The sequence below is a fragment of the Pempheris klunzingeri genome, chromosome 2 (genome assembly GCF_042242105.1).
Source record: "Pempheris klunzingeri isolate RE-2024b chromosome 2, fPemKlu1.hap1, whole genome shotgun sequence".
Taxonomy (NCBI): Eukaryota; Metazoa; Chordata; class Actinopteri; order Acropomatiformes; family Pempheridae; genus Pempheris; species Pempheris klunzingeri.
Window position 1 is genome coordinate 12,573,088 of NC_092013.1, and position 25,935 is coordinate 12,599,022.

The 25,935-nt window shown below is 39.0% G+C and overlaps 1 protein-coding gene across 1 annotated transcript; it reads right to left on the minus strand.

The window, feature by feature from the left end:
- Positions 1–5,776: 5,776 nt before the first annotated feature.
- LOC139208574 (myosin heavy chain, fast skeletal muscle-like) lies at positions 5,777–18,415 on the minus strand. The gene is made up of 39 exons (XM_070838295.1): positions 18,212–18,415; positions 17,960–18,103; positions 17,711–17,867; positions 17,518–17,545; positions 17,328–17,439; positions 17,155–17,247; positions 16,911–16,974; positions 16,733–16,831; positions 16,542–16,645; positions 16,263–16,401; positions 15,746–15,864; positions 15,502–15,651; positions 15,238–15,408; positions 14,835–15,141; positions 14,569–14,642; positions 13,949–14,036; positions 13,642–13,759; positions 13,445–13,568; positions 13,215–13,351; positions 11,936–12,191; positions 11,598–11,840; positions 11,322–11,498; positions 11,087–11,232; positions 10,905–10,995; positions 10,338–10,727; positions 10,108–10,234; positions 9,872–9,990; positions 9,581–9,777; positions 9,309–9,492; positions 9,061–9,226; positions 8,693–8,817; positions 8,293–8,601; positions 7,995–8,198; positions 7,786–7,911; positions 7,262–7,432; positions 7,036–7,140; positions 6,304–6,399; positions 6,012–6,143; positions 5,777–5,883 (listed from the first exon to the last, which is right to left on the minus strand). Exons 1-39 carry the CDS (start codon positions 18,413–18,415, stop codon positions 5,863–5,865), a joined length of 5,817 nt encoding a protein of 1,938 aa, XP_070694396.1. The 3' UTR covers positions 5,777–5,862.
- Between the last annotated feature and the right edge of the window lie 7,520 nt (positions 18,416–25,935).

The window sequence follows — 25,935 nt, forward strand, 5'->3', positions numbered from 1 at the left end:
AGTATTTTTGCCTCTAATTTGATATCTGGCATCTTTTTGTCACCGATCATCACAGACGGGTTTGATCACAGATTAAACTTCTGTCACTTTAACGTTCAGAGTCACTGTCAGGTAAGTTTTGGACAATGATAAGAATTTAAATGGGAATTAAATACAAAGATTGCTCTTTGCATGGCAGAAATGATTATGGTTAATTATTGTTTATAAATGTGTCATCACCAGATTAACTCAGCTTTATGAGTAAAGACACACATGATCCGGTTGTTGATGTGACGTTTTTTCCTCAGCCATTCGAAAGAATATTAGTCAGTATGATTTATTTTAAATAGTAGCCACAGTGTCCTCAGGGGCTGCAGTATATGGCACACGAGAGAGAGAGAGCACATAAAACATTTGTCTCATTGTAAACTCTTTTACTGGAAGAACTACGGTGCCACACAATGGACACAGTTAAACTAGAGACTGAATTTAAAAGTGTATAAATAGATTAAGACACGTACAATGCAGCGTTTTAAAACATTGTGTAAATATTGTTCTGGCATGCGTATTGGTTACTGAAGTTTAGACATTGTTTTGGTCTTTACGATAAGCTCCTTAATGCACCTTGGCACTGCGGAGGATCCGACTTTAGCTGTGGAGAAGCTCTCATATGTCACTGGTATTCTGTTGCAGCAGCCTTGCAAGTCTTTCCTGTGACAAAGGAGCAGAAATGAGCCTAACAGCTGCTAATCTAAGAACCTGTGAAAATGACGATACCTCATGATAGCAGAAACCCTCACTGGGGTCTGCGTCTTATCAAATCCCAAACTTAATTAGATTTGTTCTGTAGGGAAGAAGGACAATAGAAAGAACAGAGAACATTAATCTTTGTATATTTATCTCTTGTTTCTGTCACGTGTCCAGGAGATATTTTAGTAAAACAAATTGAACATATGCATCCAATGAAAAATAACTTTGCATTTGCTTTGAAGTTCCTTTAATAGTCATTAACAGAGTAATTGAGGTAGTATTAGTTTAATGTTCGCACAACTTATTAAAATATCTGATTTTGCTGCAAATCAAAATATAAAAACAAAATTCACTATTTTAGAATATTTTCATAAAAAATATAGTATTTTTGTAAATATTTCATTTTCATACAAAAACTATGTGTGAAATTTTGGCTGTAAGCCTGTGTTTGAATTAATGTGATATGACTATGATGTGGTTATACACAGATATAAGTGTATAATTAATCAAGTATTAACGTATTTGTCAACAACTATGACTCCTCCTGTCGGTACCAACGAGAGGAGGCATAAGCAGATAATCTTTAGTAAGACAAAGTAGTAATGATGTAAAAAAAATGTCTTAGTAGGAGAAACTATACTTGTTGACAAATACTGGACATTAATAAATGCTTAAAATGATCTTAAAGCAGTGTACAACAACATTATAATGCATTATCAACAATTTATTGCATGTTTGTATACTTTCTTTAACAAATTGTTGCCAAAATGTCTTTAATTTTAATAATACATAATATACTGTAATGTAGTGTCACCCATCACAGAGTGCCGTTAAACATTTTGTCTCTTCTCTGCCAATTCTTCAAAACATTTTCCTCTTTGTGAACAACACTGTTTTTTTTTTTTATTTGGTCTAAGAAAAGCAGTTCTGTTTTTAGACTACTGAAATATTATCCTAAAGAATTTTTTCAATTATTGAGGAATAATTTGGGCTCCACAGCCTTATGGGCCTGATTATATAGACAGGTGATGATTGTGGGGGTCCTCGTTCTATTTTTGTACATATTAGTCTCCAGCAAGTCTTCAGTTAGAGTCTTTTATTTGTGTCTCTATGTTGTTTTTTTGTGCTTTTGCCTTTCTGTCAATGTCATTTTTCACATTTTACTCTGAAGTATATATGAACTTGTGCCACGCAAATAAACTTGAACTTGAACTAAAAGTCAGGGGAGTCTTTGTGGAGCCTGAGCTGTTTGTTTTGGGTCATGTGATCTAAGGAGATCTGTAAACACTACGATCTAATCTGGTGCTCGCACAAGTGTCTCAGTGTCAACACAGTAATTTAATTCAATAAGTACATCTGAACAAACCTACTTTTCATTTCTGTTCGAGCTAAATAAAAATGTGTAGACTGTAACGAGGCAATAATTACTGTCAAGGAGCTGTATACACTATATAAAAGTAAAGTGAAAAGTTGTTGCCATGTTTATACTCTCTAGCTACTTATATAAGTATACATGACTTCTTGGGAGCTGTCTGGAGGTGAACAAGTGTCAGGTTTCCATTAATCCCCTACTGACAGCGCTCTAACACTGTCTGAAGGTTTGGTTTTCACATTTTTGACCCACCATTGGCTCTGAAAACTCACACTACTCTCATGAATCTTGAGAATGACAAATATTTAGTCATCTACTCGCTCAGATGTCTGATTTTTACTGTGGTTTACGAGGGTGTGATAATCCTAGAGCTCAGACTGATGACAGACACGTCCGTCCTAAAAGGGGTCGTCTGGCTGGGTCTATTGGAGGTCAAAGGGCTTCAGCTCTCTAGGGACTGTCTCTGACATGTGATATTGTGAACATTCATCACACTATCGGTGCCACATTAGACAGAGTGTGGTGAGTAAAGTGATGATAAACATGTATTTTGTCATTACCAGCTAGAACACTGCTTATTATTGAGAACAAGAACATTTTCATTACTTTTTACAAGTTCTTTTATGTGTCTGAATGTTTTTACTGAGGCTATTATTTGGCTGGACTACATTTTACTGGTAAAACTCTTTAGAGGGGTTTTCGATTAGTGACTTCAGCAGCTTGTTAACAGCAGAAACAGGGAAAAAACCAATTTTTAACCACATTGGTAATCTAGTTGCACAAATGATGAAGAACAACATTCTAATTAATTAATTAATTAATTATCACTCACTCACTGTTTGATATGCCTCCACCCTGCCGGCATTACAGTTCACTTTAATGTTATTCCTCCTATACTAATTTAATTTTCTGTATCTTTTTTTGTCACTTTCACCCTTCAAATTTTCCTCCATATCAGTTTACACCTCTGCATTTCTGGTAGTATAACCAGGCAGTCGGGGCGGCTCGCTCTTTGACCCTCTAATCTCCTCTTTGTGCCGCTGAAAGTCAAGGTTTTAAACACGTAGGCCGTTTTATCTTCAGGTCAACACGTTGCTGTTGACAACTCAGCTGTCAGTACCGGACACGAGGCATGTTTTTGACCCCACTCTATCACCTATTCTAGTAGCTTTCATGACGGTAGGAGTCCTGCATGTGCTTCATAAAGTGTCCTGATTATTTGTCAGTGGGACAGTAAACTCTATAACTGTCGTTTACAGATCTATTGTCAAATGTGGAATCAGCGGTGAACAGGTGATTAGATTTGTGTCTCAAGGTTTTTCGAGGCAGGCACTTGTGTTGTCTCGAGGGTGCTGATGTATTTTTAAACCCTTTCTTTAAATGGTCTTGTTGTACTGCGTGTCCTGACAGATGAACTGAAGACAAGGCCTGGATTGTAGCTTGACCTTCCCCTAAGTCAAGTGTTTGTTCCCCATACACGGCAAAGGGGGGGATCATGTTATATGATGTGTGGTAGTTTGCATTCTTTCCTTGTTGAAAGAGGACACTGAACTGGAAAAGATGGGGCGAGGGCATTAGAAGCTAAATACTGAAGACTTCACACCTTACAAAACAGGCCTATATATTCAATAAAAATGTGAAACTTGATCTCTTGATCTCCCGGGTGTGCTTATTTGGAAGAAATACAAATATAGCTGTCTCCTCAGCAATGCTCTCAGAGCTCAGCCATTTGTCACTGCCTCAAGTCTTACTGTGGAGCAACCTTTGATATAAAACACTCGCTATGATGGTGGTCTCAGTCTCCTGTTTAACAAAAGGGACTCACATGTGACTGCAGTTTCAATGTTCTCTTTCAAATTCAACAAATCAGTCTACTGATGCTCGTAACAATATATGATAGATTTAAGATGCTTTAAAATCCTATTGTGTTTATTCATTGTATGTCAAATCTTACTGTATTAGCTTTCTGCAGCAGCAACAGAGCTGACAAGTCTGATGCCATCTTAAATGCTAACTAATTAATAAAACACAATAAACAACTGGCGTCCAATTTGACACTTCCATAGTCTCAAGTCTCAAATAAAAGTGATAATAGAATCAAAAAAGGATAGAAAACGGGAATCATGATTTATGATACACAGAATATAAAGTAGTAAAAAGTCGTTGACTGATAAACGCTATCATGGTGACTGCAGTTTAATGATACAATAGTCATATATAGCTTAATTAGTTTGATTAGTATGTTCTGGGCTCAATAAGTCATTTAAATACCTGACAAATTAAAGTACTTCATCACATTGCTGTAAATGCAGTATTGCCATCAGGCTCACTGACTTGCAGACAAGCCCACAACGCTGTCGTACAAGCAGAGATATTAAAGAGGCAGCTACCTCTGAAAATGGTACAGACAAATTTAGATCTGCTCCTGGTGTATACATTTACGCATATATCACGATTTAGCCCAGCTCCAGCTGGAAGCAGATGTATTCCTTCTTACAGATCATTTTACGTTGGTTCTTCCGTCCCAACAGTTTGGTTAAATAAATTTTTCTCTTGTCCTTTTGCTAAAATCCACTTTACATAAAACCAAGCTGAACCTTCAACAATAGGACTTGAGAAGTGTAATTCACGAATGCATGACTAATCATATGTATGACCAAATTATCACTTATGTTTTTGGGTTGTTTTTTTTTACTTTTAAAATTACGGATACTTGAATATTACTTCATCCTGCCCGCACAGTATTTTCCTTTTGATGTACATCAAGAATAAGTTTTTTAACGAAGAATATTAGTCAAACAACCAGTACAATTTCATAATTGGCTTTTTAGTAAAAAGCAAGACGTACTTCTTTTCTTTTGCCAGCATCTATATTCTGAGAACATTAATCACCAAATAATCTATTTTTAAATGAATGACATCAAACCTAGAGTGTAGTTACCTTAACAGACACATCACTGCTTATGCATGAACACAAGTATCACTGCGTGTTATGGTTTTCTAATAGGTCTATTTTCATCACAGGACCACGGCTTGACACGGTGAGACATATGGTTTGAAGCACATAAAAAAAACTGTAAGGTCTCAAGACTGTCAGTAACATTATCACCACAAGGCAAGCATTCGCAGTTATTGTAACCTAAAGGACTTTTACGTGATAACAGGCGACAGTTGACAACAAGGTTATTTTGAATGATGAAGCTGCACCGCTCAAGTTAAGAGACAAACTACAGCACTCAAAATCACAGTTTATTTCCATCACTGCTATGTGTAGTTTGATTTATGTTCTCCTAAAACTTTTGATGATTTCCAACGCTGGAATTGGCCTTCATAGACCGTCATGAATTTTGATTTAATGAAGGTGCCAATAACATAGGAATCTGTACATGTAGTTGGTGAATAAACGGAGCCAATTTGTTTTTGTGCGATTAGACTGTACACAGTATATTCTAAATAATCCAGAGGGAGTTTCGGATAAATCTCCAGAGTAGAGACACCACCTGATTAGTGTAAATTCTCTGTGTACTGGCCTTAATTAAAAGTAGATCACCTCACAATTGAACTTTGGTGCTTGTAACGTTTGTGTATAATTAACTGCCCGTGTAACATTTGAATTAAGAATTAAGGGAAACAAAGAGCTCAACAGCAACAAAAAGCGCATTCACTTGCTTGCAGATTTATTTTTTGTTACACACTTGACACATGAGACAAAGGCATCATATTGTATGATTTCTTGCACTGTGTCTTGCCTAGACTGATGCTCATTCTTCGGCCTCCTTTCCCTTTGAATCAATACAAAAGAAACAATGAGAGGTTAAAGATGATCTGTCAAGATAGTGAAATCACTTGTAGAAATATCATTAGAGAATGAAATCACTACTGAATGAAAACCAATAAAAAGTAAAAATACCCTGCCGATATCACGGCTTTTGGCCCTCAGCTTGTTGACCTGAGACTCAGCGATGTCGGCGCGCTCCTGAGCCTCCTCCATCTCATGCTGCACCTTCCTGTACCTGGACAGGTGAGTGTTGGCCTGCTCCTCCTGGAAAGTTAAAGAAGTGAACAATCTTACCAGACGAGAACCACAGTCATCAAATCATGCTGCATCACGCCGTCAGTCCTCTGGAAAAGTCCAGTCCTAGAAAAGGTGTCACTGGTGTGACACATATTTGTGGCGCATGTGTCGAATGTTTCACACTTACAGCTTCCTCAGACTGCCTCTTGTAGGATTTCACTTTCAGCTGCAGCTTGTCCACCAGATCCTGAAGTCGGGCAACATTCTTCTTGTCCTCCTCAGTCTAGAGGCGGCATAGACAACAGTCTGTTTGAGACCGGCACTAAAGCAAACATCATCATCCCATCGGGTTTTAGGAATATCTTCCAAACCACTTCAGAGCAGGACATTTGTTTATACATCTGCCGCAGTGAAGCTGCTTTGGAAAGGCTGACAAGACCAAGGACAACCAAACAGAATACAACGACAGCAGAGACACTTTTACATTTTTATCTTTACCACTTAGCACAATGTCTTTAGCGGATCCTTCAGAGCTATAAAAACACTGCCAATGTCACTGTCAATCAGGCCGAGTGTAAATGCAAGAATTCGTCCTCTTTCCAGTTTTTCATAGTGAAAATCTGTTAATTATAACTATAAATGTCACACATGCAGTCATACTGACTTTGGCACATAACTGTGCTATTATTTATAGCTGCTACTGTAGGATGTTTATTTTTAGTTGTGGCCAACTCTATATCACTTCAGTATGTCGTGTTACGCTGGAGCTTCAGACATAGGATGGCGATTCACGCCCTCTAGGGGTCTGAAAGATATTCTACATTCAGTCACAATGAGGACATGATGATAAGCAGTTGCTTAACTGTATGATTACATTTGAAAGTGTACTATAACAGACTTATGTTTTGGTCATCTGTACCTGGTAAGTCAGTTCCTTCACTCTGCGTTCATATTTGCGAACGCCTTTCACAGCTTCAGCTCCACGTCTCTGCTCAGCCTCGACTTCAGACTCAAGCTCTCGGACCTTGACGATGAGAAGTGTAGATTTTATGATGACGGGACAGAATGTGTTTGAACAGATGAATAATACGATTAATCCATTATGAAAACAAAGCTATCTTCCCTAAAAAGGGAACTGAACTTACCCTAGCCTCCAGTTTCTGGAGCTGCTTCTTGCCGCCCTTCATGGCCAGATTCTCAGCCTCATCCAGGCGGTGCTGCAGGTCCTTCACCGTCACCTCCAGGTTCTTCTTCATCCTCTCCAAGTGAGCGCTGGTGTCCTGCTCCTTCTTCAGCTCTTCAGCCATCATGGCAGCCTGAAAATGGAGAAATAAAGAGAAAGAGAGACAATTAGCAAATTGATCAAGGACAATTAGGCTTAATTTATACGCCAAGAGTAAACCAACTACAGAATAGTGTTCAGTTATAAATACAAAACAATACAAATGTACCTCAAGTTATAATAGATTTATTATAAACTTATAAGTTTGTCCCTCACAGATTTGGGTCATCTTTTTATGTCAGTCATTCACTGAGGTCACTTTTTGAGTTAACTGACTGTTACAGTCCAGTTTAACAGAGTATAAAAAAAACAACAAAACACTACTGTATAAGTTTTTAATTAAATTAAGCAGTTAAGTTCATGCTAAAATATTAGAACAGGGCTCACATCAGTGATGGCTTTCTTGGCCTTTTCTTCAGCATTTCGTGCTTCTTGGACAGAATCTTCCACTTCACCTTGGATCTGAACAAGGTCAGCCTCCAGCTTCCTTTTAGTGTTTATGAGATTTGTGTTCTAGAGGAAAAAAAAAACAAATGGTGAGGTTTCCTATGTTTTTAACATTTACTAAATTATGTTGTATTTCACAGTTATAATACCTGAGAGTGCAGCAGCCCCACACGCTCACTGGCATCAACCAGCTCCTGTTCAGCCACTTTGCGGCTTCTCTCCGTCTGCTCCAGAGCAGCTCTCAGCTCCTCGATCTCTGCCAGCATCAGGTTGTTCCTGCGCTCCACTATGGCAACCTGCTCCTTCATGTCTGCCTGACCTCTGAGAGCTTCATCAAGGTGCAGCTGCGCATCCTGAATTAAGAGAATACAAATTACATCTTGGCAGTCTGAATAAGTTGTAGCTGTATTTTTGTACATATCTCTAGGCTGCATATTTATGCCCGACCTTAAGCTGTGCCTGGACATTCCTCAGCTGTTTCTGAGCTTCAGATGCCTGGCGGTTGGCATGGCTCAGCTGAATCTCCATCTCGTTGAGGTCTCCCTCCATCTTCTTCTTGACCCTCAGGGCATCATTCCTGCTCCTGACCTCAGCATCCAAATTTGTCTGCATAGTCTCGATCACTCTCTGGCTGTTCCTCTTGATCTGCTCAATCTCCTCGTCCTTCTCTGCAAGTTTTCTGTCAATTTCATTTTTCACCTGGGTGAGCTCAAGCTGGACACGGATGATCTTTGATTCTTCGTGCTCCAGTGTAGCCTACCAAATTAAATGTAGAGCGTAAAACTCCAGAATCAATAAGTGTTAAGTACACTAAATATATTTTTTTCAAATAAATCACTTTAAATACCTCCGCCTCTTCTAAGGCAGACTGAATTTCTGCTTTCTCACTCTCTGCTGTCTTCTTTCCCTTTTCCAGTTCATGAATTGTCTTTCCTGATTCAGCAATATGTTCAGTCAAATCGCTGATTTCCTCTGTTGAGAGAAAAAAACCCAGAAAATTCACATTATACATTAACATTTCTCTGTCAGCAAAATGTAGTGTTGCAGTTGTTCTATGACATGGATTTATTTTACTTTCTCAAGTAAAATCAGGCCTACCAAAGCCCAAACTTAACATTAATTTCCTATATGGTGCAAGTTATTGTTTTTCCTGAATCTTGACTATGTAACATATTTGGTAATGTCGACAATCACACGCAGGATTGGCTGTCTTACGTTGCAGATTCTTGTTCTCCCTCTTCAGGGTCTCCAGGTGGTCCAGAGCTTCTTCATATGAGTTTTTCATTTTGAAAATCTCTGTGCTTAAAGCTCGAGCCTCCTTCTGAGCTCCCTCCAGCTCTGCCTGGCTCTCCTCAAACTTCTGCTTCCACTCAGCAAGAACCTGAAAGTACAATAAACAACTGAGGTTATTTCATCACCTTTTGTTAACGGTCAAACTCCTCTATTTGTAGAAAACATCTAACCTTGTCAAAGTTCCTTTGCTTCTTGTCGAGGGTAGCAGCCAGAGCGTTGGCTCTCTCCACATCGATCATCAAGTCCTCCACTTCACCCAGCAGTCTCTGCTTGGTCTTTTCCAGAGAAGCACATTTTGCATTCACAGCCTCGATGGATTCCTCTGCATCCTGGAGACGCTGGGCGAGCTTTTTCCTGTTAAAATGTACATCAAACGGGTTATTTACTATTTACAGAATCGGTGCGTGTGGAAAATGTGTGTGATTTCAGGACTGTCCATTACTTGGCCTCCTCCAGCTCCTCCGTGCGCTGAATAGCATCAGTCTCATATTTGGCTCTCCACTGAGCCACCTCGCTGTTGGCCTTGGACATTGAACGTTGCAGCTCAGACTTGGCCTCCTGCTCCTCCTCATACTGCTCTCTGAGCAGGTCGCAGTCATGACGAGATGACTGAACAGCATGAGCCAGAGCGTTCTTGGCCTAAAAGTACATAATGTGGGAAATCGAGTGCATAATTATTAAGACATGCATGTGATAACATGTCGCTACAAACAACAAAATAATTCTTCAGTACCTTAACTTCTTCCTCAAGGTGCCTTTTAAGCTCCTCAATTTGGTGAATATAAGCCTGTTTTCCCCTTGTGAGCTGTGAAACAAGAGACTCCTTTTCTTCCAACTGATGACCAATTTCCCCTGATTGGAAATACCGAAAAAAGAACTATTCAACATCTTAAAAAGTGATTTGTCCTAACTAACATTGTAATGCTTTCTGAAATGTTTTATAATTCTCATCCCAGATGTCGTACTCACCATTTTCAGTCACCAGTCTTGCTCTTTGAACATTCATTTCATTTAACTGACGCACATGCTCGTCATTCTTGCTCTTTAATTCACTTAGCTGATCCTCCAGAGAGCGACACATTTTCTCCAGGTTAGACTACGGACAACAAATCAACACAATGTCAAGTCCACGGTAGTCATAATGCTTCTGTAGATGACTTTTTTTTTCTTTGAATAAATGAGATGTTTGTAAATCTTACTTTTGATTTGGCGATACCCTCCATATTGCTGCTGAGGTCATCGATCTCCATCTTGTACTCGCTCTTCTCTTTCTCCAGCTTCTGTTTGACTCTTTGGAGGTTGTCAATCTGCTCTCCCAGCTCTGCCACACTGTCAGCCTGCTTCTTGCGAAGGGCTGCAGCAGTGGCCTCGTGCTGCAAGGTGGATTCTTCAAGGTCACGACGCAGCTTCTGAAACTCGGCCTCACGCTTCTTGCTCATCTCAATCTGAACAGACGTTGCCCCGCCAGCTTCTTCGAGTCTCTCGCTGATCTCCTCAAGTTCCCTGGAGAGATCAGACCTCTGCTTCTCCACCTTGGCCCGAGCCGCCCGCTCAGCCTCAATCTCTTCCTCCAGCTCCTCGATACGAGCCTGTGGTGCATAAAAAAAACAAAATACACAATCACATGTACCAAAAACAACACTGCCCCTGAATTTCTCACTTTAATAAGTAAAATCACTGTCAACATTTATTACTGATTGAGACACAACCAGAAATATTCCACAAAATGTCCCTTTATTAAGGCCAAACATATAATTACACATTACCTGCAGTTCCTTGATTTTCTTTTGAAGTTGAACACCGAGTGTCTGTTCATCTTCTATCCTGCTGAGAAGCTGGCTCATCTCAAAGTCCCTCCTTTGTTTAGCAAAAATAATGAAAATGTTAAATGTACACTGTCATTTTGGGAATTGTGACAGTTATAAATTAAGTCCTCATTATTACATACTTCTTTATTTTCTCCTCAGACTGCTGCTTGTCATTCTCCAGATCCATAATGGTTTCATGGGCCAGTTTTAGATCCCCTTCGAGCTTCCTTTTTGATCGCTCAAGATCCATACGGAGCTTCCTCTCTTGCTCCAAGGAACCTTCAACCTGGTGCATTCACACATTGTGCAATGAGTACCAGTGGAAATAAAGAAAAGCTACGGTGCACAATGTTTTTCAAATACACAGCCTCTTACATCATCAACTTGCTGCTCCAGCTTGACTTTAGCCTTCGTCAGAGTGTTGACTTTGTCTTCCTCTGCCTGCAGGTCATCAAGGGTCTGCTGGTGGGACTCTTGGAGGGCTTTCTTCTCTTTAGTCAGCTTGGCAATGGTTTCATCTTGAGAAGTCATTTCCTCCACCAGGTTTTTAACCTGAATAGTTTATATAAATAAAATTACTTAATATTTGAGCAAGGTATATTTCTAATGGGCACAGTTTATCAGCCTGATTTAATAATCAGAGACATGAACCTTGTTCTCAGTGGCATGCTTCTCCTTTTCCACTTTGGCCAGAGTGAGCTCCAAGTCATCAATGTCTTTCTTCAGCTCAGAGCACTCGTCCTCCAGCTTCCTCTTCTTTGCAGTCAGCTCAGCATTGACCTCTTCTTCATCCTCCAGTCTCTCAGACGCTTCTTTGACTTTGGCCTCAAGCTGGATTTTTGCTTTAATGAGCCCCTCACATCTTTCCTCTGCATCACTGAGGGTTTCAGCTTCCTAGATTTGATAGGACATCACATTTGAATATTTATTTAACTTTAAAAATCAGGAATTCTGAAAAAGCATTTCCCTCTTTCATTTTTTAAACTTACAGACTGAATTTGTAGCTGCAAGTCATTCTTCTCCTGAAGTAGAGATACCATCTTCTCCTCCAGTTCTTTCTTCTTAGCCAGAGCCTTTGCTAGCTCCTCCTTGGTCTTTTCAAAGTCCTCTTTCATTTGTACCATCTCTTTCTCAGTCTCTGCACTCTTCAAAAGAGGCTTTATTCTGAAGTACAGCTTCATCCATGGCCAAGTTTTGACATTCATGAATGAGCGGATGTTGTACTGGATGGAGTAAATGGCTTCCCTGGTGAAACAAGACACAGAGGTCAGAGTTCAGCACTTAGCTAGTCTCTACCTACTGTCTGGAACCTGACCCTGACTTTCCATGGAAAGCAGTCCACAGCAACAGCCTCCAACACATTTATGAGGAAAGCAAAATCTGTTTTGTAAAGTTCTTGATGTGACACACTAGCCTACGCCGTCTTTGATCTCAATGTCCCCTGTTGCCTGGGAGGCCCAGTGTCCCTGCATTTAAGAGTTCAAACTAGGTAATTGAAATTAAAGAGAACACATGTAGAAGGCTCTCCTGGTGTCAATTAGATAATGAAGAAAATATTTGCCCTCTCATTTGCTCTTGCAATGCCACTGGAAAATGCAAAATGAGATAAAAGGCTGGAAAAAAAACAACTCTATCTCATCTTTTGCTCGACTTATTTTGGAGTGTTAGGACAAAATAAAACCTTTCATTAAATAACTATTAAACTTGCAGTCAGGAAATAAGACCAAGTCATTCATTATTCATTCCTATAGTCTGCAAAGCCAGAGGAGCAGAGTTATGTGTCTCCCTGGATCTCATTAGGATGTCAGACAAGTACTTTCCCCACAGCTGCTACGGTATCTACTGTACTGAACTGAACTGTATAAAATATTAGCCAGGGGCGACAACTTTGAAGCAACTCTACACATCCCCAGCTCAGACTTTACAACAGCAAGTCAGTCTTACGGTGACTTCATTCACAGTTATAGTTATTGGAAGTTAAGACTATGCTGCTTAAACGACTGACATAACCTGCACAGGATAGGAAGAAAAAAAAATAAAGTTCAGTAAATACTTAACAACAAAGTCTCAATACTTTTACACATTCAGCCATCTTTTAAATTTGCTTCTAAATTTGCTTTCTGTTATCAAAATAAGTTATATGTATTTACATGTATAATCACATACCTATAGCAAATCATTAATATTCAAATATAACATAAATATTAACACCAAAAACCTATTTCCATTACCACAATATATTTGTAACAAACAAAATGCTGAGCTCACCGTCTCTGCATCATTTTGGCAAATTCTCGTCTCATCAGGAAACCTCTGCATAGAGCCTGAGTCATTGTGACCAGCTCAACCAGTTTCTCATCTCTCATCTCCTCCAGTGTGCCCAGTAGTCCAGCCTTGAAGAACACCTGACGATGGATGTAATAGCACTGACTTCCTGCTTCTGTTTCGAGTTACACAGTTACTTCATTATCTCATGACTGTAACGGAGTCTGTTTTACCTTGGTATGCCCAAATCTGTACTGTGATTTGTCCACACTGATGGATTCCAGCAGTTTCTCTGAGGCCTTCTTGTTGTCAATGAACTGTCCCTCAGGGATGACACTGGCATTTAATACTTTGTATCTGAAAGGATTTACTTAAATCAGATTATCATCAGAACAAATCTACACAAGAGGTGCAGAAACGCCTACTGTACCTCTGCTTGAAGTCACCATAGAGGATTCGGCTGGGGAAACCTTTCCTGCAGATTCTGATACCTTCCAGCACACCGTTACACCTCAGCTGGTGGATGACCAAGAAGTTCTCCATGAGACCTTAAACAGTAACAAGGACACAATGTGATAAACATGAAGTCCTTGTAAAGGTAAGTGTTACAGTGAAGGTGTGTCATCTGCTTTAAAACCGCCACTATTGGACAGACAGACAAAAAAAACCCTCTCTCATCTGAATTGCTGAGAGGAATATGAGGTTTCTTTCATAGACACAACTTTTTTGAGACCTACCTGGTGTTTTTGATTCGTTGGGAATCAGACAGCGCACAAAGTGTGGGTGAGTGCTCCTTAAATTGGTCATCAGCTTGCCCAAGTTTTCCTGTTGATGAACATTTGTAATTTATATTTTTCTCCAAATTTTGACACCGACATGACTACACTACTCTGTAGTTTTCATAACTTTTAGATGAGTTAACCCAAAAGAATAAAAAAAACAGAATACATAAGCTTAAGACTGAATTTTCAGTTTGTACAGGTTGAAAACAAGAAGTTTTGTGTCTGTATATCAAACATTAAAATATCTGTTTTTGTTTTTACCTCAAATAATTTGAGGTAAAAATTATTAATAAATGCGAGAAATTCATCGTATTGGTTGCTTCTACCAGTTTGCTGTATTAATATATCAAACCCGCACAACCAACGCTGAAGGTCTCCCTGATAAATACACACCTTGATCTGCAGCAACGTGCATTAAGGTAACTTTAAGATAACTGGCCTGCTACAAGAGGAAATCTATCAACGATAAACTAAATTCATGCTACTTGTGTAAAAGTTGGTGTTAATGTCCCTGCACAGTCAATCATAAATATTCAAAAGGGACCATAAATGTGTGTGTGAAAGTAATAAATTACCCTGAAGAGAGCTGATACTGTCTGGAAGGAGCCACCCTTCTTCTTGCCTCCCTTCTTGCCTCCACCTTTACCTTCTGTAAAAAGCATTCGCATTTTTTATAATTTTATCAGAAATTGATTTTCTGTAAGAAAAACTAAATTATATATATATATATATATATATATATATATATATATATATATATATATATATATATATATATATATATATATATATATGTGTGTGTGTGTGTGTATATATATGTGTATACAATTAAAAACTGTACCATCTCCTGAAGCATGTGATGCATAAAGGTGACCCAAGAGCTTCACTGAAGACTTCTGGTAGAGCTGAACAACCGAGTCATTCAGAGGGTCTTTGTTCTTGTCCAGCCAGCCAGCGACATTGTAATCAACAGTGCCAGCATAGTGCACCAGGGAGAAATGGGCCTCAGCTTTGCCTTTTGCAGGTTTGGGTTTCTGGAAGGGGGCGCTTTTACCAAGATGCTGGTCATACAGTTTGTTCTTGAAGGTGACGTCTGATGCCTTAGGGAACATGCACTCCTCTTCAAGGATGGAGAAGATGCCCATTGGCTGTTAAGAACACCACAAATTAAACAAAATAGAAAATAATTTACTGCCTTGCAATAGTAGGGGGATTACTCTAGGTGTAAGTGTCTTTTGTAGTACCTTCTCTATTAGCTCAATGCAGGCAGCCAAGTCCATACCAAAATCAATGAACTCCCATTCAATTCCCTCTTTCTTGTACTCTTCTTGCTCCAGGACAAACATGTGGTGGTTGAAAAACTGTTGCAGTTTTTCATTGGTGAAATTGATGCACAGCTGCTCCAAGCTGTTGAACTTGAGATAAGAAAGAAGATACATCATCAAACTCTCATTTTGGAGGTTCACTCTGTACAAAAACTTAACCAATGCAATGTGATGTTTACTTACATCAAAAATTTCAAACCCTGCAATGTCTAAGACACCAATGAAAAAGTTTCTTGGCTGCTTGGTGTCCAGCATCTCATTGATTCTGACGACCATCCACAAGAACATTTTCTCATAGACGGACTTGGAGAGAGCCATCACTGCATTATGCACCTAAAGACCAAAAGAGATCTGATCATACGGAACTGGTATTTCTATATTAATTAATGCATTGCTGTCCATAAACTAATTGTTTCGTGTAAATTACCTGTGGCACAGTTTGACCTTTAACCACCATTTCATTGCCGACCTTGACTCTTGGGTAACATAAAGCCTTGAGCATATCAGCAGAGTTCAGGCCCATGAGGTAGGCGATTTTATCGGCCTCTGATAAAAACAGAAACCACAAAGGTTACTCACATCACTAACTGATGTTAATAAGTTTCAAAGATGACAGTATTTTAAAATCCATTAATTCATCCTGTGCTGCATATTTGAATCCAGGTCACTGTGACAGCAGGGTAAGCCGAGGAGCCACAGACACTGTTCTCAAAGGACCAACAGGTCTACTCTAAGCTCCCTCCATTACCTGGACTCCTTATCCTGGCCTTTCACTTACATTGCTACATTACAATGTAGTCATTCTCTATTGTGAGAGCAGTACTGCATAAACAAATACCTAAAAGTAGAGCTCTGGTTGAATGTATGACTTGAAAAAAGTATTACAGTAGTTAATTGGTTGCACTATTATGATGATGCTAATTCATCTCAAGTCCAGCATGTACCCTCAGTGCCGTCGGGCTCAGCCTGCTCTTCCCGCTGTTTCTGCTTGAACTTCATGTTTCCATGATGCATCACAGCTCCAGTCAGCTTGTAGATGCTAATCTTCTCTTCAGCAGAGAAGCCCAGGATGTCGATGGCAGTCTGCACAAATTATCATCAAAAACACAGATTTAATCAAAATGCTCTCTTTTACAACATTATAAGTAACGTTATCAGTTACTCCAACCAGACATCATAATGACATCTTGTCTACTGTTGTGTACTCGTATATATACACTCACATCAGTGGCAATGAACTCCTCGATGTCATTGATACTCTTGACAGTGATTTCACCCTGACTGATCATGGGAAAGTCATAAGGGTTGGTGGAGATGAGGAGAGCCTCTGAAATATATTTAAAACATTTTATTACACAGACACAGGTGAAGCATGTATTCATTCTATGGAATGATATATGGCTTAATGTCTCACCGATCAGCTCAGGTTTGTGGCCTGTTGTGAGCTGATAGAAGATGTGGTAGCTCCTCTCAGCAGACAGCTGGAACGTCACTCGAGACTTCTCCAGCAGATCTACAAAACAAGGCAATTAGCTGGTTGACAGTTGGTCCTTTCATCAAACCCTCTGGATAACAATAGACTGGAAGCTTACATGTTTCAATATCAGCTGAAGCCAGTTTTCCAGTTGATGCAAAATGGATTCTGATGAATTTACCCTACAGAAGAATGTAATTATCAGTATGGGCATATTTGTAACTCATCCTGCTAGTGCATATACTGTATCTTACAACAAAATGTAGTACTATACTCTACAATCTACTGTATGTTGTTAAGACAGAGGCAGAGGACTAGCAGACCATTAAAAAGCCAGCAGGATTTTGTGAACCAAAACTTACAAAGCGGGATGAGTTGTCATTCCTCACTGTCTTGGCATTACCATAAGCTTCCAGCAGTGGGTTTGCTGCAATGATTTGATCTTCCAGCGACCCCTTAAAACAATGATACATGGCATGTGTTTGTATTTACATTTTCATAGATATTATACATACAGTACTTTTACATTATTTACCTGCATTTTTCCAGCAGTTTGCTCAGATTTCTTTCCTCCAGCCACTGCAATTGTTGCAAAGTACTGGATGACACGTTTGGTGTTGACAGTCTTTCCTGCTCCGGATTCTCCGCTAGGAGGCAAAAAATTATTAATTTTTTATTAAATATTAATTATCTGTCCAAATTAGGTCTCTTTGGGATTGACTTACGTAATCAGGATTGACTGATTCTCACGATCTGTTGAAAGAATGACATTTGAACACACACATTGTATTATTGACATTAAACTATCGACTTTAACATTAAAGCAGTCAGAGTGTCACCATAAAGTACATGCACACATTATCAGTGTATATCGTTTAGAGGCTGGCTGTTCAGGACAGTTTAACAACTGATTGATACCTTGGAGCATGAACTGATAGGCGTTATCAGAGATGGAGAAGATGTGGGGTGGAGCCTCAATCCTCTTTTTGCCTCTGTATCCTGAGACAACCACTGCATCATACACTGGGAGCCACTTGTAGGGGTTCACAGTGACGCAGAACAGCCCCGAGTAGGTCTATAACAACACAAATTATGACTGTATAAAAATTTATAATTCTAATAGATATATATGCCACTAAAGTTTTCTCTTTCCTCTACAAAACTCACGTAGATCATCCATGCTGCATAGCGCTCTTTGAGGTTATAGAGCACGGAGGGCTCACTGAGGTGGGTCATCATCGCCATGTCCTCAATCTTATCGAACTTTGGAGGGTTCATGGGGAAGACGTCATCTTCTTTAACAGTGAGGGTCTACACACAACAGTGAAGAAATCAGTTCTAAGAATGTGCTGCACCATTATCATTATCATAATCTTTACGTGTGTCTACTATATTTTATGACATTAAATATCAACATACCTTCCCACCCTGAACTTCGACTGTGGCTTTGCCACCTTCCTTCTTTACTAGTTTCCCCTTCAAATACATCTCAGCGGGCTCCGCCACGTAATAAGCTGTTTTGGCATCAAAGGGAGTGTTCTGAGCCTCTATTCTCTCCTTTTCAGATTTCCGGAGGTATATGGCAGCTGGGCCAAAACACTCCATTTCCGCGTCCGAACTCATGGTGACCCTTTACTGCATGACAGAAACAAAAATATGAGGAATAAAAATAAGTATGAGTAAAACGATTAAATCTATCTAAAGACAGCTATTTTAAGATTAGCTTTAATGAAACAAAAAGTGCATGGCTCACTAATACATCTTAAACTAGATTCAGTACCCATTTTTCAGTCGAGTCATTAGTTGCATGAACGTCATTTACCTTTTTGTTGCCAATGGATGTGGTTGTTTTCTGGATACTAAAAAAAAAGTTTCTGCTATCTTGCGAAAGAACTGCTCTTGAGCGAGGGACTGCAGTAAAAAGCACGACAGAGGACTCACCTTCGCTGGCAGCCTTTCAGTCCAACTCTATTGGCGAGCCTGGGAGTGCTTCTTTTATACTGAAATCTGTGGGCCCACACAGGAGCAGCCCTCCTGTTTAGGTCACTCTTAGTCTTAAATGACATATCAGATGTCCTCTCCACCTCCTCATCACAACTGGTGACACCTTATCCTGTACAATGCCAAAACAAACATTAAATGAAACTCCAGATCAAAATTGCAGATATTATAGATATATTTCATACTTTTGATTGATTTCACTACGAGGAACAATTGATATATACTCAATTTTTTAATTACTATACTGTTTTTTTTATATAAATGAAAATTAGGAACTAATCTATTACTCAAAATTCAGAGAGTCATTTTACAGGATTACGTTCTCAATCCACACATTTAAGTTTGTTATGCAATCAAAAAAAGTGGCGGTGGCATTGTTTCAAACATCTCTTGCACATAGGGCCAAGTGTTTACTTAAAGCTAAATTAGGATTCCATTATGGTCCATTATACTGTTGTGTTTTCTCTCCAAAGTAATATGACACCAGGATACTGTGAAAGTATTCCCCTTTGGTGTGATTAAGTTGCAATAAAAAGGTGATATTCAATATGTCTGGCCTTTCTTTACAGTCTTATTAGGACTTAAAGCAAATATAGCCTGCAGCTCGCAAATACCCAAGCTCTTACTATCGCAATTGTTGACAAATGCATCGAACACTTCTGTTAATTACATGTCAGATATATTTCAGCATCCTGTTACTAAGCACCTCAGAAAAATGTCCAGGCTGTGAAGCTCCTTATTCTTGCTTTAGACTGTCACTATTATGACCAGGTTATAAACTCATCAAGTTCAATTTAGGCTAGGTTCTGTATCGTGGTAAGTAGAAATCTATAGAAGTTTGATGTTGTTTCTGCTCATTTGTACAGTAGTTTGATGAGTTCGATGGGTGCATGGTGCTAGCATTGCTTATTGTTTGGTTCCTGTGGGGGGCCTCTGATGCTGCAAATGCTTGCGCTGTAATTATTTGGAAAAATGTGCTTCCAGTTAGTATAGTTCAGAAAAAGAGAAGAGGCAATTTATCTTTCTAAACAGTGCGTGTGCAAACGGTGACACGTGATGGCAACAACGGTCAGATGAGCTTTGCATATTTCAGTCAGAAAAATATGGTCTAGGAAAACGTTCAATGAGAACTTGAGGTTTCTGAATTATCATTAATATCCATCATCATTTTTTGCAAAGTTTATGAATGCAACGTTTATGGCTTGTGAACGTGTAAGAAGACATGGAGAGATTAAATGTTGTAACTAAAAGGAAATTAACAAAACAATCTCATTTATGATACTTTTCCACCTGTTACTTTACCACTTAAACTGTATGAGATGGTCTTTATTGTGTTGTGTTGTGTTGGCCAGTGCTGTAAAGGCAAGTGTGTTGTTAACGTGTAAGGCTGCAAACACGAAGCCAGGACGAGGTAGGAAATCTGCTAAACACTGATAAACATCATTGTGCTCAATACAAGGAAAGATCACATGCACATATGTGTTGTAAGTATATATGAGGCATCTGACCAGTGAATATGACCCACACATACATACATAGCCTATATAATTCTCTACACTTCTGAACTGATTCGTTTATAAGCCGTCAAATACATCTGCTGTAGAAATTCATAAAAGAAATACAACCAATAATCAACTGCAAATATTTGCCTTTATGAAACAAATTAACAACTTGCCCACATAATTGCCCACCTGTTGGTTTTTAGTAAACACCTTCTAGTCTTCAGGGTGGCCAAGACATTTCTGAATTCCACAGGAGCTAATACTCCCTTGTGTGTGATAAAGAAGACATCTATATGCAGGTGTTTACGCAGCACATTACAAATTTTGTTTGTGTGTGTGCATGGATGTGCGTATGTATGTGCTTGTGCGTTTTACCACTTACTCTTGTGTGAGAGACAAATTCAAATTAGTGAACGCAGAAAGGGAGTGAGGAAAACAGAGAGTGAGAGTGATGCTTTTCTTTGCCGTTTCCTTGAGTTGACACTGCAACCTTGTGAATTGCATTTATGAAACTGAAAGCAACAAGTTCAAGTAAGTTTAATACCTACAAGAAAACTTACAAGTGGTCCTTTATAAAATTTTCATCAGCACCTGTGTAATGCAATGTACTTATCATGGCACAACCTGTATTCAGATGTGTATTACTTCTAATATTGAAGTGTAACCTGTACATTTTAGTTGAATCTTGTATTTTTTTGTTGACTGATGCAAAGATGCTTGTGTGTTGATTCCATGTGTGATTTCTTTTTCAGAATCATGAAAAATACCAAGAATGATACAGGTAGGATTGTATTACTTATATATCCATTTCATTTGAGATATATAGATTAAAATTATATTGGTTTTGTTTTGAGTGCTGAAAGTCACTTAATAACACATCAGGATTAAACATGGTTGTTGAGTAATGACAACACTCTTAATTAGTTTGTAAGTGTGTGCAGCATGTGTGTGTATCCGTGTATCATTAATGAATGCATTAAAGTAAAGGCAATTAAGGTTAGGTAAACTATCAGTATTTCATTAAGATTAAGGTAATGCCTGCATTATCTTTTGCTAAAAATGAGGCATGACTTGGGAATCCTGCCAATGCATCCAAACAATTTTTAAGCACTTTTTACCACCAAACTGCTTATTTCATCAGGAGAATATGTTTTCAGTTGTGCCTATTTGTCATGAAATTTCAAGAGAGCACACTCTACACTGTAAGTGTAGAGATAAGGTTTAGGTACGAAGCCTGATGCCATGACATTTCATAATATCAAAAATGTAAATACATCGTCTGTACAATTAAGGGTTGTTTGTTTTATTTGTTGACCTGAGAATCAGGAATTTCAAGTTACTCCTGCCAATTTCCAGCCCGTACTGAGACATGAGTGCTTGAGGCCGTCAGTGGTAAGTGAACAAATGCTCTGCTAAAGTAACTCATTCTTTGCGAGTGATGCATTTTGACAAAAAAACGTGACTTTTTACCTAGCTCTTTGATGAGACAGTACTGAATAATTTTGAATTCCAAATGTTAATTGAGTGACTTGCTCATATTAGGATATACTTCCGTTATTTTCATGACAGGTGTCTTGTATACACCAGAGACGCCCGACTCATGACCCTTTCGGGGCTCTGTAATGTTTAATCAAACTCGTTAACCGTATCACGATTTTTCAAATTCCTTGCAGCCTCGCCAGTACTCAGTGAGACCTGAGAGCTTTGTCACATAAAAGACTAATTTCATTAATATACTCTAACAGATACTAGTTTAAGTATATACAGTGGGGCAAAAAAGTATTTAGTCAGCCACCAATTGTGCAAGTTCTCCCACTTAAAAAGATGAGAGAGGCCTGTAATTTTCATCATAGGTACACTTCAACTATGAGAGACAGAATGGGGGGAAAGAATCCAGGAAATCACATTGTAGGATTTTTAATGAATTAATTGGTAAATTCCTCAGTAAAATAAGTATTTGATCACCTACAAACAAGCAAGATTTCTGGCTCTCACAGACCTGTAACTTCTTCTTTAAGAGGCTCCTCTGTCCTCCACTCGTTACCTGTATTAATGGCACTTGTTTGAACTCGTTATCAGTATAAAAGACACCTGTCCACAACCTCAAACAGTCACACTCCAAACTCCACTATGGCCAAGACCAAAGAGCTGTCAAAGGACACCAGAAACAAAATTGTAGACCTGCACCAGGCTGGGAAGATAGGTAAGCAGCTTGGTGTGAAGAAATCAACTGTGGGAGCAATTATTAGAAAATGGAAGACATACAAGACCACTGATAATCTCCCTTGATCTGGGGCTCCACGCAAGATCTCACCCCGTGGGGTCAAAATGATCACAAGAACGGTGAGCAAAAATCCTAGAACCACACAGGGGGACCTAGTGAATGACCTGCAGAGAGCTGGGACCAAAGTAACAAAGGCTACCATCAGTAACACACTACGCCACCAGGGACTCAAATCCTGCAGTGCCAGACGCGTCCCCCTGCTTAAGCCAGTACATGTCCAGGCCCATCTGAAGTTTGCTAGAGAACATTTGGATGATCCAGAAAAGGATTGGGAGAATGTCATATGGTCAGATGAAACCAAAATAGAACTTTTTGGTAAAAACTCGTCGTGTTTGGAGGAGAAAGAATGCTGAGTTGCATCCAAAGAACATCATGCCTACTGTGAAGCATGGGGGTGGAAACATCATGCTTTGGGGCTGTTTTTCTGCAAAGGGACTAGGACGACTGATCCGTGTAAAGGAAAGAATGAATGGGGCCATGTATCGTGAGATTTTGAGTGAAAACCTCCTTCCATCAGCAAGGGCATTGAAGATGAAATGTGGCTGGGTCTTTCAGCATGACAATGAGCCCAAACACACCGCCCGGGCAACGAAGGAGTGGCTTCGTAAGAAGCATTTCAAGGTCCTGGAGTGGCCTAGCCAGTCTCCAGATCTCAACCCCATAGAAAACCTTTGGAGGGAGTTGAAAGTCTGTGTTGCCCAGCGACAGCCCCAAAACATCACTGCTCTAGAGGAGATCTGCATGGTGGAATGGGCCAAAATACCAGCAACAGTGTGTGAAAACCTTGTGAAGACTTACAGAAAACGTTTGACCTCTGTCATTGCCAACAAAGGGTATATAACAAAGTATTGAGATTAACTTTTGTTATTGACCAAATACTTATTTTCCACCATAATTTGCAAATAAATTCTTTAAAAATCAGACAATGTGATTTTCTGGATTTTTTTTCTCATTTTGTCTCTCATAGTTGAGGTATACCTATGATGAAAATTACAGGCCTCTCTCATCTTTTTAAGTGGGAGAACTTGCACAATTGGTGGCTGACTAAATACTTTTTTGCCCCACTGTAGTATTCCTTTATTAAACTAAAAATAACATTTAAGATTTCAATTGAATTATAATCAAATTCAAATGCTTATTAATATCACATATGCCCATAATAAATGGGCTTATATTTATCTCTGGTTAGTTCGTTTAAAATATTGCTTTTATGTTTAGGAGTAGTAGTAGCGTAGAGGATTTCTTTGCATTTTGCACATTTTATATTTAATATTAAATACATTCATATAGTGACAGTTTGTAATTCTGATCATTTCTATCCCCCACAGGCACAGTAGGTGGCTGTCTACATCGGGAATAGATGAGTACATAGTTCTTCACTTCACCTCACTTAACGTTTGCCCATTTCTGTATGAGGCTAACCATACTACTGCATTTCCAAGCCAACATGTTTTAATCCAGGAATGCGTTCAATTACACAGACAACCAATTGACTTGTTCACTATGCGAGTCATGTACACCAATGCAAATAAAGGTCATTTGGATGATTTATTGAGAAATTGAAAATTATTTCACTTCATCATTTAGTATTTTCTACTTCGTGTACGAAAAATTGCAGCTAAATGTTTTTTGGATTAATCACAGAAAAACTGTTAAAACAGTTTCAAGTAGTTAAGGGTAATACCTTCAGCTTCTGTATCTCTCAGAATTATCTTTGGAAATTCTTTGGCAGCTGGCACGGATTAGCCCCTGTACCATTTCATTCAGGTCTCCTTTCTTCTTTTTTTCTTCATTTTCCACTTGCTGCACACTGTAGATGAGGAATAACATACCATAAGTAAGTCTATTTGGTTAGTTAGTTAGTTTTCTACTTAAGTTCATTATTTTCCAAAACACTGGTTATCCAAATAAACATTTTATTCCTTTTATTCCCAGCCTTTTTCATGCCTAGTCATTGGTAACAGCTAGCTATTTGAGGTCAGCCTATTTCCAGGAACAAAGTGTTCATTTCTAATGTTGTATCACTGATATTTAAAAAGGTTTGAGTTTGCTACGATGTAACCCCCAGTATCTCTTTCTTCCTCTGTTCTTGAAGTTACTGTAATGAGTTAAGGGGAGCGAGCTGTACCTAGCATGCTGTTTGCCAGTGTAAGAGTCAATATGGGTCTCCTCTCAACACACAGAGTGTACTTCTGGCGGTAGTAACGTCCTGTAGATCTCAAGAGCTTGCACATGGTAGTGCGCTTCATCGGGTCCTCAGCAATACATCCACAAAGTGTGAAGTCGATCGGATAAACGGTTTCAAGAAAACCGAAGGACATACATGCGTGCACTCAGTCAGAGATTCCTTCCATTTTGAGAGGGAAATGTGTACCAATGTGTACCAAAAATTGGAAGACACCTTCTATCTCAGTTTGTTGATGCTCAACATGTTATCTTGTGTATTTTTACATGGAAAGGGGACTGTGGATTTTGTCTCCCATTACTTACATTTGAAGCACATTTGAAAGAACTCTCTTCATGGTGTGAACAAGCCTGAATTAAATTTTTTATTATTTTATTCTCATGAACACAACAATTACAGTTAGTGAAACAGTTGTTGGAAATACAAATCTTAGATCCCAGGTACGTGTGGGTATGTGAGCTCTGTTTTAAGTCTTTTAATCTGTCTCTGTCTCTGCCTCTGTGAGTTTCCCAGCTTGAATAAAGTGCAACACTGTATCGCTGGAGTCGCTCTACAAAAGGACAACTGCCCTGCTCACCATTTCCCCCCTGGGGACAGATAGATTCCTGAATTAATGAATGAATATTTAAGTGTTTATACTGGGTGACTCATATCCGTCTCAAATGACTACGCAGGTTTTTAAAAAGGTAACACAAAAGCTGACGAATATTCATTTAAATAACCTTAAAGTGACTTCACTGTGCACTAAAGTACTTCACTAAAAAAAACTTCATAACTTGAAAATGTTAATCGCAAATGTTGAGTAAAAATCTGTAAGTGTACCGTTTTTTGAAAAGGTGATGATGGCTGGTCCAGGGTGTGTCCGTGCCCTCTGTCTGCTACCTGGTAAGATAGATTCTAACATGGCTTTGCGACCCTGAAAAGAATCAAAGCAAAGATAAAACTTCAGTGAATTCATATTCATTTACAATTCGTATCAGTGACAAATTCTTTGTGAACACTTAACTTATTATTTAATGCACCCAGAATGAGTTGGTGACATGATACAATGTTAAGGGACCAGTGGACGATGATGATGATAATGATGATAGAGAAGCTGGTAATATAAGCAGGTTGTTCTCACCTTTGCAACTTGAGGCTCCCTTGAGTGTTTATAAGATGTCAGTGACCC

Bases quoted from the DNA above. Each gene is read 5' to 3' on its own strand.
- LOC139208574 (XM_070838295.1), bottom strand. From the start codon at position 18,415: ATGAGTTCGGACGCGGAAATGGAGTGTTTTGGCCCAGCTGCCATATAC. The intron at 15,865-16,262 runs GTACATGCTGGA...TGTTTTTATCAG, and splicing joins TGAGCCCGACGGCACTGAGG to AGGCCGATAAAATCGCCTAC. The intron at 14,643-14,834 runs GTACAGTTTTTA...TGCTTTTTACAG, and splicing joins ATCACATGCTTCAGGAGATG to AAGGTAAAGGTGGAGGCAAG.